We start from the raw sequence: 15,970 nt of genomic DNA, 5'->3' as shown, positions 1-15,970 counted from the left end.
TGTAGCGAGGTGTCCCGGGGCGCAGCTCGGGGACTAGCTTTGCCAGGCGGCCGCTTTAGGGGCCGGTAGCTGCGCAGGGGGAGGGACGGGCTGCCCGGGAACGGCGGCCGAGCAGTGCTCCAGGGGAGGCTCTTTGTGTCGCCGCTCAGGAGGGGGCAGCCGCCTCTGGGTGTCCGTCCTGGGCAGAGGGGTGTGCGCGCGCTGCGGGACGGTGCCTGCGGTGTGTGCGTGAGCGCGCGCGTGGAGGGACGGTGTCTGAGGGGGGTGTGTGTGTGTGGAGGGACGGTGTCTGGGAGGTGTGGCTGTGTGTCGCGGGGAGGTGCCTGTGCGGTGCGCGCGAGGGGGAAGTGCGTGTCCGTCCGTCTGTCCCGGCAGGAGGTGTGTGTGTGTGTGTCTGTGCTGTGCCTGGGGGGGGGGGCGGGGCGGACAGGCAGCGCCCGCGGGGCTGTGGCCGGCCGGAAGTGACGGCTCGTTCACCTGCTGGGAGTGTCCGTTGGGAGCCCTGCGAGGACGCCGAGCGTTGTCCTGCCATGGAGCTGCCGCCGCCGGCCGCGCTGCTGCTGGGGAGCCTCCTGCTCTGCGGCGCAGGTGAGAGCCCCGCCGGGGTCGGTCCCCCCAGCCCAGCGGGAGCCGGGCGGCGGCGGTTTGGGGGCGGCTGTCCCGGCGGCGTCACCCCCCACCACACAACACACACACCCGAGCGGGCCGGCGGGGTCCGGCGCTCGCGCGGAGGGGGAAACCCGGGCGAGCGCCTCGGGAAGCTGCGGGCGGGAAGGGGCTTTGTGAGCGCGGCGCGGCTGGTGCGGGCTGTGGGCGCCGGTACCTGCGGCTCCTCTCTCCCCGAGCTCGCCTGGCGCCGCACCTCGCCGGCCGTGGGAGGCTCCTTCCACCTGCGGTGCGGGGAGCGGGGATCGTGGGCGGAACTGGCTTCCACCACCAGCGCTCACGGCGGGACGGCGGCCAAGCGGCTACAGGACTTGGAAACGCTTTTGTCTCTGGGCAGCCAGAGCAGAGCCTTCGCTGGGCACAGCCCGCCGCGTCCTGAGTGATCCTAGTCCTTGCCTTGGCTAGGCTGGCAGGAGGAGTTAATTTGATTAAAGGGATCTCACCCACCACAGCTCATCTTCTCAAAAAATACAAGTGCTGATCTTTGAGGGGCTGCGGGCTTTGTTTTGAGAAGGCGGGCAGGCGTAGTTGAGTGCTTTCAATTTATTTGTAGTCACAGAGAGGTAGCCTTGTTAGTCTGTATCCTGACCAAAAAAAAAAAAATTAGTTCTGTAACGCTTGAAAGACAAACAAAAATGATCTGTTAGGTGATGAGCTTTCCTGGGGCAGACCCCTTCTTCAGATTTGGAGTACTCTATATACAAAAAATGTTACTTTCTCTCCGCAATGTGTACCAGGAAGTATAATCACTATCATTTTGCAGCTGTTAACATCTCATGTTGATATAAAATGGAGGTAAACAGCAATGTCTTAGTGTTAATTTGAAACGACTAGCAGAAAATATGATTTATAGTTCATGTTATAGAGCACTATCTCCAGATCTGAAGAGTTGGGTCTGCCCCCGGGAAAGCTCTTTACCTAATTTATTTGTAGTTATTGTACAAATGATAGATATTTTAGATATTGGAACTATTTGAAGGATGGGTTCCTTGTTTTTCCACAAAAATGTTTGCTCTACATGATAAAGTTTATCAAGGTAATGGGTTAATTCTACTTAACTTTAGGAAAACTGCTACATTTAGTAATTTGTTGAAACTCTTCCTGTTTTCCAAGCTTTCATATATTTCTTACTGTTTTGCATCAATTTTAGTGTAATAAAAGAGACTGTTAAACACCTGTGAAGGTTAAAAGCTAGAAAAATGCTTTTCATCAGTATTAGGATGACACTATCTGTTTCCTGTTGAAATGTTAATACTATTGTTGATGTCACAGCTGTGTTGGAGAATTACTCATGGGATCAAAATTTGTTTAGGAGTGGCTCCAAATTAATCTATTGTGTGATAGTTCATGAGTAATTGTAAACTTTTTCTTGTCAATTTCATGCAAAATTACATGGGTAGTTTGCCTTTTGCTACCTGTTTTATTGAATATACTATGGTTGTTTAGGAATGAAAAAGATGAATTTAGTTTTTTCATGTATTTAGAATAGGCACTGTTTGTAATTTAACTAATTAAGTTGTAAATTTAGAGACCTGTTTCTGAGAAATTCTTGGATAGTTCTGCTCACTGTGAAGTATGAGCACAAATGTTGTACATAAACACAAAACACTTGATTCAAATGAAAACTCAGTATACAAAAAAAATGTTATTTTCTCTTTGCATATTATTAAAGTGTACCTGCAAATAATTACTATCATTTTACAGCTGTTAGCACATCATATTGATATAAAATGGAGATAAACAGCAATGTCTTAGTGTTAATTTGAAACTGAGTAGCAGAAAATGATTTATAGTTCATATCTTCAAGTCATGATAACGATTTACTCTTAAAGTAATCAGTACTGTATCAAGTTGGGATGCTATGGTTTTGGCTACAGTTTTGAAAAATAGTTTTCAGATCATCTTTAAATGTGACTTGCAAATGTGTCTCTTACCTCCACTTCAAACTAAAATATTAATATTACATTAAAATACTAAGGAATGTTAAGGTTGCAAAGTCAACCAGTCAAACAATTAGGAAATGACAGAATTAATACTGCACATTCCAATCTTAAATGAGCCCATTTCAAGCCATGTGTAAAAGGTCTCTTGCCTCATCCTGTGTATATAATGGGTTTTGTTAACTCCAGCTATTCAATGTTTTGTTTTAGCTTCACTATTTAATTTGTCTCTACATGTCTAATTTATAACCTTATTGCTTTGTTTTGAATACAGAATTAATTTCTTCATGGTCTTTTCTTAAAGAGCTTATCACTGTAATATAAGTCTGCTTCATAAACAATTTTTGTAACACTTGGGTAAGGTAGTATTCTGTGGAGCAACTGGTGCACAAGGAGATTAAGGTGTAGAAAACATGCCAGTTTTGCATTCCCTGTTTGAAACTCAAGGCTACTAATTTTTTTTCAGGACATTTAACATATGTCCAGAACAGAACTGTATTAGTTTCCATTGCAGTTCTGAATGGCCAGCTGTTCTGGAAATCAGGCCCTAAATCTGTCAGACTATGCTCTTGAGAAATGAACAAATAATTTAAGGGCTATCAATGAATAAACTGATTTAAGTTGGGGTAGTCACTTTTTTTTTCTTTTTTGACAAGCCATAGTCAAAGTCCAGACACTAGAGAAGCAGTTTTAATATTGCGATGACAATAATTTCAAAAGTGTCTGGCACTCTGGATTTGGCCTGTGGTCTGCCTGTTGACTACTTCTCATTTAATTGGTTTGTCCAGCATCATATGGAAACCCTGTGGGAGATCCAGAGATAAAAATCAGTTCTTCAGGATGGCATTTAACTGCTTTTGCCAAAAGACCATCCTTTCTTTCTGGATTCTCCTGCTTTAGACATTCATTTCAACTTCTCTGAAACAAATGATACAGAAGTCTTACAGACAATAGCCTAATTTTCTATGCAACCTTGATTCATTTCTAGAACACCACTTATCCAGTGCACTGAATTAAGCAGAGGTCTTGCAGAGAGAAAGGGGTGTGATCATATAATTAAAAACTTTATAGGCATACCTGCATGGAGTCTGAATTAAGGTGGCATGGGCAATCTTAATTCTAGCTTTTGGGGAAGTAACTTTTTTTTTTTAAGCAGGTGGGTGGTGGTATGGGGGGAATCCCATAGAAATATATGCTGGAAGGGATCTTGAGAATTATGATCTCTTCTCCCCACCTGTTCCCAATTCATAGGGAAAACTCCATAAATTCTCTGCCCTGGTACCATTTCCTTTTCCTTTCCATAAAATGGAGCCAAAGAAGAAGACTTGGTGGTTCTTATTTAATAAGAAGAAGTTTCTTCTGGAACATCCATGAAATTGTTGAGGCTTCTATGAGGTGGAGGAAGGAGGATGTTTTTACAGTGCCTTTAGACAGCTGTGCTGAGGCAGCACCAAGTTAACTTCCAGTGGTTGGGATTCCACATCCTTTCATATAAGCTATTCTAGAATTTGACTACCTTTTAGAGTCAGTTTTCTTAATATCTGACCTAACTGCCCACCCGCCCATTAAGCCTGTCACCTCTTGTTCTGCTTTCAGTGGAGATGGAGAACAATTGATTGATTCTCTTAATAACAGCCCTTAATATATTATCAGATCTTGGCTACGTCTACACGTGCCCCAAACTTCGAAATGGCCACGCAAATGGCCATTTCGAAGTTTACTAATGAAGCACTGAAATGCATATTCAGCGCTTCATTAGCATGCGAGCGGCAGTGGCACTTCGAAATTGACACGCCTCGCCACCGCGCATCTCGTCCAGACAGGGCTCTTTTTCGAAAGGACGCCGCCTACTTTGAAGTCCCCTTATTACCATAAGCTGATGGAAATAAGGGGACTTCGAAGTAGGCGGCGTCCTTTCGAAAAGGAGCCCCGTCTGGACAAGCCGTGCGGCAGTGAGGCGCGTCAATTTCGACATGCCACGGCCGCTCGCATGCTAATGAAGCGCCGAATATGTATTTCAGCGCTTCATTAGTAAACTTCGAAATGGCCATTTGCGTGGCCATTTTGAAGGTTGGGGCATGTGTAGACATGGCCCTCCTTTGTCTTTTTTCTCAAGACTAAAGATGTCCATTTTTTAATCTTTCCTCATAGATGAGGTTTCACAAACCTTTTACCATTTTTGTTGCTATATGCTGGACTCTATCCACATCTTTCTTTTGTTTAGGCATGGCTTGATTCAGTTTAAATCAACAGGTATTATAAATGTTGATTTCAGCTGATGTATTGAAATCAAGGGAAAAAAAATCCATTAGTAACAGCACAAATGCAACTCCATGCCTCTCTCCCTGTCCTCCTCTGCAGCTTTCAGTTGCAGGATTGTGTGATGACACCCAGGTTTGTCATGAGGATTGAAATCCTTGGTGTTTGGCATTAAATCACAAACCTCTCTCTCTTGATCCACAGATGCGCAAAGTGGGGGGGCATGAAATTTTGTAAGGGAGGTGCAGGACAATTGGCTTCTGGGTATCAGGACCATCAGTCTCATTAAAAATGTTGAAATATGTTACTGTTTTATGTGTGTTCACGTTTATATACCAATTAATAGTTTTTACATTCTACGCTCTTATTTTTGTACATGTGCCAAAGTGATAGTTTTATCATACGACCAGAACTGAAATTGTTTGGCTTGGAATACATTGGACACATGCGGGGGGTGGGCGGGGGCGGTGTCCTGCTAATTGCCCGGATGAAAAGCGGGGCCTGTCTGAAAAGGTTTGCTCAGCTCTCACTTAAACTAAGGGACTAATCTATGCTATTATAAAAGGAGAGCTGTCTGTCCACCCGTCCGTTCCATTGTAGGAGTTCTGTCTGCTGCTGTGTGTGTGCACCCCACTGCTTGATGGGAGAAGCATGTGGTGGCCCTGGCGGCGGTGCCCCCCGCTGGCCGCTGTGGTGGTGGCAGCCCTGGTGGGCCGTGGTGGCTCCAGCTGCTCTGGTGGCCCTGCCAGTGGCAGCGGCTCCAGCAGTGGCTCTGAGTCAGCAGCATTGATTTAGCATGGGGTGGGGCTTGAGGTGCCCGGCCCTGATGGAGGACACATACTTAGGCTATAGCTGCCACAAAGGGGCGGGCCTCACTAGTTGATATTAGTAGGCAGCCACCCTTTATGTGGATCAGACTAGAATGAGATAGCCCTCTCACTTTCCCAGTGGGTTTTGCATGCTAATTGGCAGAGTGTATGCGAGACTGTGGAATCCTGGGTTCAATTTTGACTTGTGCTCTAATGGTCACAGACCCTTCTATTCCTGACCCCGTAATTGTTTTTCTCTCACAGTTCCCATCTCAGGCTTTGTCTACACTGGTAGATATAAAGTGCTGGAAGTTACAGCACTGCTCACTCAGCGCAGCAGTGAAAGCACTGTTGTCTGTCCACATTCTCAGCTTCCAACACAGTAACATGACCGCTCTTGCGACGTTTGCAGTGGCATTTGGAGCAGCATCTGGGCAGCTATCTCACAGAGCACCTTTTCATCTTCTGCCGCAGAGACTTGTGGGAAGGTTGCAGTGTATCTTAGGTCGTGTCCCAATGTCATGTGGTGCATCACTTTGCACCCCAGCAGCCTCTTTGCTTCTGTCTGCATGTGGCACCATTTTTCAGTGGCTTTTGTGCAGAGCTTTCTGCCACCTGGGTTTGTGGAAATGGATCCAGAATTACTGAGGAAATGCAGACAGATCTCACTAACACATCATGAATGGCAATTGAATTACTCTTTAAGCTACAACATGTTATTCGGATAATGCTGCTCTAGGCATACTTATTAGCTATGACACAAGATGTCTTCTGGCACTCATGGAGGTGCTAAACACAGTGAAACACCACTTTTGGGTTCGGAAAGCATACACAATGTAGTGGATCACATTGTCATGCAATTCTGAGATAACAAGCAGCTACTTCACAACTTTTGGACGAGGACAGATGCTTTCATGGTACTGTGGAATGAGCTCACCCTGACTGTGCTGCACCTGGATGTGTGAATGAGAACTGTCCTGCTGCTGCAGAAACAAATGGGCTATGGGTACATTACAGTGATCTGTCAAGAAAACTCCCTGTTGGAAGAGTTTTTTCCCAACAAAACTTCTGTCGACAGAGTGCAGCCACACACAAAAGCCAAATGGAAGAGCGCTCCACTTTATCGACAGAAGGGACTCACTGTCCAGCCACTTTGTTGACAAAACAGGCACCCGGAAGCATAGCAGACAGGGCTGTCATTGTTCTGGATACCCTGTCTGTTGAGTGAAGGCCTCCAGAGCGTCCACACAGAATCCGTTGACAAAAAACACTCTCTCTCATCTGGGAGAAGCAGAAAGTTGTCAGTGAATGGGCCAGGTTTTGTCAAGATACTGTTGACAAATCCCATTTTCTGTGGACGCTTTTCTAGTTTTGACGACAAAACTGGTGTTTTGCTGGCAAAAGTTGCTGATGTAACCAAAGCTGTGGTGACTGCATTGTGCTAGTCCACATGACTACTGAACAGCCTGAGACCAGGTCTATTATAGGGTCATAGCATGGAGTTGTAAGAATCAAGGGTGCATTGAGCCAGCAATTTGATGCTGAAAACCAGTAATGTTTGTTGCTGTGCACAGGAGTGCAGTAAGTGGGATCCTAATAGGTGACAGTGATTGGTCCGTAGAAGGCACTAAATAGAAGAGTGCCTGTTGCTTTATTGGGCTAAGCTTAGTTGCTTCCATGTAATGGAAGATTGCTTTGAAACCCAAGAATTTCATTTACTAAAAACAAACACTGAGCATTTGCACTTTGTGGGAGGGGAAGGAGGAGGTGAGGCCCTGGCATGTTTATGGATTTGTATGTCTAAATATCATATGCATCCCTGCGATATGATGTGTTGTACAATTGGTGCTGTACTTCATCAGGACTAAACTATGCAGGGTTGGGGGTTGAGTGCAGGTGGGAGTCTGCAGGCCTGTATGGTGAAGGGGCAGGTGTGGAATGCAGTGGGTTCTGGCGGAGGACAGGTTGGTGGCCAACATGTTTTAGCAATGACTGGGAAACATGAAAGGATGGAAAACACATCTGGGCCATTAGCAGAGGTGGGTAGGAGGGTGTGGTTGGTAGTGGAGCTGCTCCATCTGCAGTGCAAAGAGTGCTTAAAGTGTGACAACTCAGCACTCCATAATGTTTGAGCTGCTCTGTGGCTTTGTTCCAGCCCTCAGCATCCTCCCTCCACTCCTTCATTTCTTTCTTTTTAGCAGCAGCCTGCAGCATGACTTCGCACAAGCCCTCTTTGTTTTTCTGAGGTTGTTTCCATGCCCTGCACAGCCGTTCAGCTGGAGATAACAAGAAAGGATGGGTTCCCAAGGTTAAGTCTTCGAAGCCAAAATGCATTATTTTACAAGAGAACGTTATTAATGCGATGTAGAGTACTAACACAACCCATTTTAAACATGATCCAAAGATGAGTGCACATAAGATGCAAGACCCCCAAAATGGTAAGTTAACCACTAGGGCAGGAGAATTCATTTTTGCAGTGCCTTCTTGTAGTCTAGGCACATTTTTCTTGGGAAGAGCCAACACCGCAAGGTGCCTTATAATCAGTATCCACACATTTTCCACAAGCCGTGTCCATCCTGGAAGATATTTTGCTGCTGAAGGTGAGCTGGGAAGCAGGAGAAGATCTACTGTGAGATTGCAGCTGCTGTCCTGGCTCTTAGGCAGCTAGCCTTGTGCAGTTCTCCTCCCTTCCATCCTTCTTATGGCATAGTGGTATGGGAATCCTTAGTGGGACGAGGAACAAAGCAGCTCTGCCAAGGAGCCTGCAGAAACAAATTGCCCAGCATCTAAAGGACACATCTATGAGGCCAATTACCATCAAGAGAGTTCTGTATCTGACTAGCCCTGTATCAGTATTGGCACTACACAGACTCAAGTCTGCTTTTTGCAATGCTCCTGCCTTCAACAGCTCATTTCAGCATGTCAGAGAATCAAAGCCACTTACCAGGGGCATCCTTTGTTGTTTATGCTTCCCCAGCCTCCAGCTTCTGCGACTGTTTTGCCTCCTCCCCTGTAGAAAACAACATGCATTTGTGGGCATTGTTGTCTTCTGTCTCTGGGTCCCCATTGCCTTCAGTACCCTTGTCCATTATTTGGTTCTCTTGGTTCAGTTCATTTTGGGACAGCACCTGAGGCCCAGATGTTCAGCATGGTAGTGAAGTTGCCCCAAGTATAGCCTCTACCTCTTTGTAGAACTGGCCGGTCATAGATACAACACCAGAATGGCGATTTGCCTCCCGTGACTTGTGCTAGGTGTTCTGCAGGTTTAACCCTATGCTGCAGTGCAGCTTGGTCATGGCCTCTTTTTATTCATGCATTTTGATATCTGCTCATAGGTATTATAATTCCTATGAATGGTTGCAGATGGCACTGGGCAGTCCCCTCTCCCCAAATGCTGATGTGATCCAGTACCTTTGCATTGTTCCAAGTAGGGGATCACTTGGTGCGTGGAGCAGGTATGGTCATCTGGTAAGATGAACTGAGAGGACTCTGTGTTGTCCAGCAAACAGGAAGGGGACTCTCAAGATTCCCAAAGAATGTAAAGGGTGGTCATCTGAAGGCAAGGAAGCAGAGCTCAGACTGATAACCACAGACTGAAGAAGATGCATTGTGGGACAGACTGAAAGCTAGTTACAGTACTCTGATACACCAGGAGGTCCACACCCTCACACCAGCATTGGAGTTGCTGTACAGGAAGCTCTCCAGTTCTCATCAAGGTGGATTACCTAGAATACAGCAGTTGTGAAGTTAGTGTGCACTAACTATCTTGCCAGTGCAGACACCTCAGGAATTAGATCTCTGAGAGCTGGTTTACTGGTCTCTAATTTGCCAGTGTAGACAAGCCCCATTCTCCCTTCACTTTCCTCCTAACTCGTCATCCTTTTGCATTCCAGTCAGGTCATTCCTTCTCCATTGTGCCTGAGTTGAAGCACCAGAGGGTTCAGAGCAATGGATATACAGTCTCCCTGCTGATTGTAGTGGTGCAGAATTCGGCTTACCCTTGCAGATGTGGAATAGATCATGCTTATTTATTCTGCAGGAATGGTGCATGTACAGTTTGGATGATATGGAGGAGCTGTGTGAGGATGGCTGGTGAGCATATGGTAATTACAGATAGTTCTTTGGAAATTTAGCTACTACTAAAGTGCTAACTTTTAATTGAGTGCATGAAAGTTATATTTTAGGGTCTTTTGAACAGATTTTTACCAGGCCAGCACAACTAGGCACCTGACAGCAGGGTGTTTCCTCTGCCAAATTTCTAGACTGTGTTTCAGGAGAAAGAGGTACTAAAGCTTCTCAATAAAGTGAATATAAAAGGGGTGGTTTTCATATGAGCAAATTTCTAAACTTCTGGGTTTTGTTGTTTTTATTTTGTTCTTTAATTCAGATTGAGGTAAAAATGCAGTATGAAAATTCCAACCCAAATGGTGAAAGGTTGGGAAACATGTAAACAAGTGAAAACTGAATCTTATAATGGAAAGCGTTTGGGCAACTTTAAGTACAGGTTGAACCTCTCTAGACCAGCACTCTGGTCTGGAAAAATCTATGGTCTGGCATGGTTTACTAGTTGTACCTCCACTTATGGGTGTGACCAAATTTCACACAGTCTCATAAAGTTTATTGGCAGCCACCAGTTCTGGCTGTCAGTGTTCTGTGCTGTTCTTTAGCTCTACATTTAGTACAGGTATTCCTAAATGTTTTCTCAGCCCCCAGTAAGCAGCAGAAGAGGAAATATTGCCTAGTAACACTACTAACACATTTGTTGTCTCTAATATCCTGGGACTGGCACAGCTACAAAAACACCGCATACAAAAATAGAACTATGGCAGATGTGTATCTGATCAATTAAAGGTTTCTTATCTCCTCTTGTTTTCTTGAAAGGTGAAGATGTTTCCTTTAATGGTTTGGGGGGTGGAGAAGAAATTATTCTGCCCTTGCAGCATACTCACCAGTGAATCAACTCTTAGGGTACATCTTTGCTGTAGGGAAGATTGATCACAACAGGATCAATCTTCTGAAGTTGGATTTAGTGCACTGAGTAGAGACATGCTAAATTGAACTTACAGGGTTCCTGTGTAGGCACTGGTACTCCTGTCCCTCATTAGGTGTAAGGGAAGTTGACGTGCGCAAACATGCCTATCCATCTACCTTAGTGGAGATGGCGCAGAAGCCTGAATTATGGTACCTGGACTCCAGCTATATAATTAACGTAACCAGAATTACGTACCTTAATTCAAACTGTATTGTAGACCTGCCCTTAGTGACTTCATCTGTTTCTTCACTTTCCCAAGCAACTACTAAATAATTACCATGGGATTTGGGTTGAATATCACTTGCTGCTGCTTTCTGTATTCAGAGAGAAGTAGTGCATTCGTTCACAGATGGAAGCATATTTCTGCAGTTGTAAGAGCTAAAATTGTTAAAGTGAAAGCCACAGAAATTGATGGCTTAGCTCCTCCGTGCAACCTATTTGAGGGAGCTTCCCATGTGCTGCTAATTACTGGGTGAATACTTCTTGTCATCACATTACCTATAGGTCATTCTCTGGTAAAAGGCTTTGTCTTCTTCAATCCTTTTAGCTGATGTTCAGGATTATTTGCGGAGAGTTAGCTCTTCTCAATATTGGTTGACATTTTTTATTAAAAAATAAAAGCTTCACTGTGTATGCCTAGCTTAAGTAACTTAATTTGAATTGTTATTTTAATGGAGATAATGAAGAAATAATCTTCATATAAGTAGCTCTTTGGAACAAATCCACTAGATTAACTTATTTTAAGAAGGAAAAAATATATCCTGCTTCAGCAAAAAATTGGGTTTTCCTACTTCATATCTTCACTTATGATATATACACTAATATCTTGACATAGTATTTCCAGAAAACTCTTCCCTTTACTTGATGGAAATAGAGAATTTTAGTTTCAAATAGTAACCTTAAAACTGTTTACTCTATGTGGTCTGTGCTGAGATTTCTCTGACTACTTTTCTCCTTTTTTCCTCCCTTCCCCCATCTACCATCTGTAAAGGCCCATACCCTTGGACTCACTTTATCTCTTAGCAGTTCTAGAATAACCAAACATTTTAACACTTCCGTGGTGTCATTACTTCTAACCTACTCTGCTTGATGTCAGAGTACCACATTTTACAGTGTCTCTACTTGGCTATTTTTGTACCTTTGCACATTCCAAGGTTAAAACAATCAAAAGTTGATTTCTTAAAACATTTCAGTAGGTTCACTTTTGCTAAATAAAATGTTTGGAAAGTAGACGGTATAGTAGCTTTTGAAATTACAAATTTTAGAGGCAATTTAGTCTGATTTGCTTTTGTTTGCCTATTGCTTTTTTCCCCTCTGCCCTAGAGAGCACACATGTATGTACCATTGTTTGGCTAACTCAGAGTTCTTACTCATAGGGTCTTTTGCTGTCATGGGTATATCATCCAAGGGCATGAAGTCTGAAATAGCTGTGCTGGCAAAAACCTATAGAGTAGATGCAGTTATACTGGCAAAACTGCACTTTGCTTGTATAGTTTGTTTTGCTGAAGAGAGCAAATGAAGTAAGCTACACTGTACTGTCAAAACCCTGATTTTGAGTGTATAAGTTACATGCATGCTAGGAGTGTGTTACCAGTATAATATACTGCTATAGCAATAGTGTCAGTCTAGTCCTAGTATGGACCTGACCTAAAACTGTTTTGAGAAAAAGATACAGCCATAAGATGGTAAAATGTGGTGATGAATCACATGGGAATGTAATGACTGAGCTACAGAATCGATTTTGTCCATTAAGGCCCATTTGAAATGTTCATGATTTTTAAAAAATATCAATGTATTCACTACTTTCTTCTGTAATATACATGAATAGAAAAACTAACAACATTGACGTGGTAAATAGAGGACAAGTATAAATGAGCTGAAAATTGGGTTGGTTTACGGATTTCCGGGTGACTGAGGTACATGGGACAAAACCAGAAGTTATCCCACTAACGTGATACATTTCTACGAAAATAACAGAGGTTTGAAGATTCTGTGTGGTGATCCTCTTGATGAAATAAGTTTTATGCCAGGTATAATAGAATTTAGGTATGTCTTTGTGCTGTACAAATCAACCAAGGAATACATATTCCCAGTATCTCTTGGATGAGCATTTTGAAGCTACGCTGACACTAGGTATGGCTGTTTATGCTACTTAATCTTTCCTTCTTTCTGGTCACCTTGGTACATTGTAAAAAATCACTTTCCCCTTTTCAGGTCACCTTTAAAACTAGGGTGTATTATTGAATAAGCTTGCTTCAGTACTGACATCAAGATCACCACATACTTAGAGAAATTCTGTTGTCCGGTAGTTCTGGACAGCCAATGATTTCAGTAAAATATTACAGGATTGTGCAGTGTGACTCAGTCACCTTAGTGACCCTAGAAACATGGAGGTGAGAGGAAAATCAGGATGCACCTGGTTCGGGGGAGGAGGGAGAGGTGGAAACTACTACAGGTTGAATTTCTCTAATCTGTCATGCTCTCATCTGGCAACATCTGTAATCTGGCTTGATTTTAGTTAGCTAGATTATCATTTGTCATGGGTATGGCCAAGTTTTCTGTGATCCCATGAAGATTGTTTCCAGCCACCAGTCCTCCCTCTGTGTTCTATGCATTTATTTAGCTCTAATTTATTGTAAATGTCTTCTAAGAGCCCAGTAACCAGTGAACATGTTGGTAATGCTGCTAGACAATATTGGCCTCCTGCGATCCAGCAAATTCATTCAGGTTCCAAGGGTGCTGGACTGGAGAGGTGCAATCTGTATGAGGAACTAATGGTGGAGGCACTGGAGGCTGGGAAGCGGTGAGCATTATTTTGGTATAGTGTATTGCTCTTTCATTGATGCTGATTTTCCTGCTAGTGAAAGGGGAGGCAGTGTTTCTTCAATTGCCCAGATTCCAGTTTGGTTACTCTTCTTCACACTACCTCCATTACATATTTTTTAGCTTGCTGTACTGGAATGCCAGACCATGTTGGATCATTTAAATATGTCCAGATCAAACCAAACTGAATTTATCAAACATGCATCATGTGTAGTCCTCTAGAGTTTGGAATCCTGGCTATTGAAAAAGATCAAACTCTATGATTAAACTTATTTTGTTGATAAAGCTTTAGAAGCCCTGTTGGATAATGGTTGTAAAAGAGGAATTGTAATCCTTGCTTTCCACAGCAATGGAAAGAATACAAGTGTTCTGTTCTTCTGAACTTGATAACTATGTCCCTGAGGAGCAAGGTCATTAACTAGTGATGTTGCTAGGAAACCATTCAGGAACAAGGGCTTCAAAAATGTTCAGAACAGCTTGTGAATTATAGGGATAGATTTTAAAAAAAGGCACTATTAGGTAAAGACTAAAATACATTATTGTCCCTTCATTTTCCAATTTTTTTAATGATAGTCGAGTAAAATATTTAGAAAAGTTCCTTGTTCACTTTGGAGTTACTTCCGAAGGCCCAGATTCTGCAAACACGTATGTTAACTTTACTCACCTGAGCTTTGGAGATTACTAGCGTGAATAAAGCTAAGCTTGGGGGTATGTGTTTGCAGGTTTTGAACCTACATTATCTATAGGTCTGTTTTGAAGTTCTACAGTTATTAGGCTTTGCTTTACTCTGAGAAGAAATAACTTCTTTGATAATTGCTGCAATTTGCAAAAATTGTACATATTTATCAAGTCTTTGCCAATCGGGTATGCAACTTTTCAGAGTGGCTACTGTCAGTAATCACATTATTGATTGAAACATTTGCACATTCTATTACAAGTACCTCCCAAGGTGCAACAGATTAGAGGAGAACATAGCTTATTTTGTCAGTTTCTTTCCTTTGTACATAGAAACATTTTGCCACTTTCACTGTTTCTGGTGTATGCATCAGTTTTTCCTGTTTGTGTTATCCTTTAGCACAGCAATAAGGGAATTTTTTTAAAAATAGGAAAACATTATTATATTTGCTTTGTACTTTTGCATACAAATGGGCATCTATCCACTGCCCTACATATCTCTATCGTAAATTATAAAAAGAGAAGTAAAACTAACAACCTGCAGAACTCTACATCCATGTAGATGGAGATCAAACTTCATGCTTTTTGGCAGCCTTTGCAGATTTATCTTCCAGTATATTCTCAGTCAGTGGACCTGGCCTGTTGGGCAGAATGGGGAACACTGGTCCCGAACTGCAGTCTACTCTGATAGAACAAACTAACTTCTTCTGTTAAATTCAGAGGGATCCAGCAAATAAAGTGTCTGGTGGACCTCCAGGAGCTAAGTGCTGGTGCACTGGTTCCAGCCCAATGACCACTTATTGTTCACCCTGCTCTGAGGACTAGTCTACACTATATCTGTAAATTGACCTGTTAACATTACTACAGTTAGGCACATTACATAACTGAAGTTAATACAACTTAGGTCAATTTATAGGTGTGTCTACATTGTGCTATGTCCACTCTCTTGTCAAGATAGTGGGGCTTCCCAAACCCACTAAATTGATACTGCTGCTGCAAATTCAGCAGTCCTGTTTATAGTCATAGGTATAGATGAGGCGTAAATAAGGCCACAAACTATATTATGCTTTGTTGGCCAAAACCAGCTTCAGTTCAGTAAAACAATAGGCCGTCAATGTATATTATAGAAGTGAAGTGTCATATGCAATCATTGAAAATCACCACTTACTATAAACAGGTCATTGTATTCTGCACCAATTTAAAATTCCAGGTTGAGGGTGTTGCAGTAATCCAATCTGTAATGAAACCCACAAAAATCAGCAGAGGACCTTGGTAGCAAATGAAGTAATAAATTTTTATCACACTGATTTGCAATCTCATTTTGAAAATGTTGATGTCCCCTCTTGTGTTTACTGGAAAGCTGTGCTCATAGCTAAGTTTGCACAGCACTAGGTGTACTTTATCATAAAAGTATTAGCACAAATTATTTTTAACCTCTGCACAGTAATAATTTGCCATTTAGGACTACTACTTTAATTCACAGGATTGTTGCAGCGGTGTTGGGTATTAGCAAAACAAGCTTCTAAATTTACAGAGTGCTGTCTCACCAATAAAAGTTGATCTAATGACAGACATTGCCTCACCCACCTTTTCTCTAATTTTCTTTGTACTCATATTGCAGTCAGACTTTCCTGTTTGCCTTTATGCTTACCAGAATATTCATTTGTTGGCTTACTCCAGTGTCTCAAAATACTCTCACCAACATCATACAGCTCTTGTGCAGTAATTCTTATTAAAAGTTGCCATATACTATATCTGATTTGTAC

General features: G+C 42.8%; 1 protein-coding gene and 1 long non-coding RNA gene across 3 annotated transcripts in view; one reads left to right on the top strand and one right to left on the bottom strand.

Moving 5' to 3' along the window:
- The first annotated feature begins 414 nt into the window (after window positions 1–414).
- The window catches only part of CXADR (CXADR cell adhesion molecule), a 64,606-nt gene continuing 49,050 nt past the window's right edge, over window positions 415–15,970 (top strand). The window contains exon 1 of one of the 2 annotated variants that reach the window (XM_074997498.1): window positions 415–588. In XM_074997498.1, coding sequence (XP_074853599.1) covers window positions 531–588 — 58 coding nt within the window. In that variant the 5' untranslated portion in view covers window positions 415–530. The remainder of the gene's footprint in view (window positions 589–15,970) is intronic. The other variant, XM_074997488.1, reaches the window with a different exon arrangement.
- LOC142007655 (uncharacterized) lies at window positions 7,892–15,434 on the bottom strand. Its single transcript, XR_012643973.1, has 3 exons — window positions 15,373–15,434; window positions 8,619–8,684; window positions 7,892–7,950 (listed from the first exon to the last, which is right to left on the bottom strand). It is a non-coding gene; the product is annotated as an uncharacterized LOC142007655 (long non-coding RNA).

This window comes from Carettochelys insculpta, chromosome 1, assembly GCF_033958435.1.
Source record: "Carettochelys insculpta isolate YL-2023 chromosome 1, ASM3395843v1, whole genome shotgun sequence".
Classification (NCBI taxonomy): Eukaryota; Metazoa; Chordata; order Testudines; family Carettochelyidae; genus Carettochelys; species Carettochelys insculpta.
This window is presented reverse-complemented; position numbering and strand designations above follow the sequence as displayed.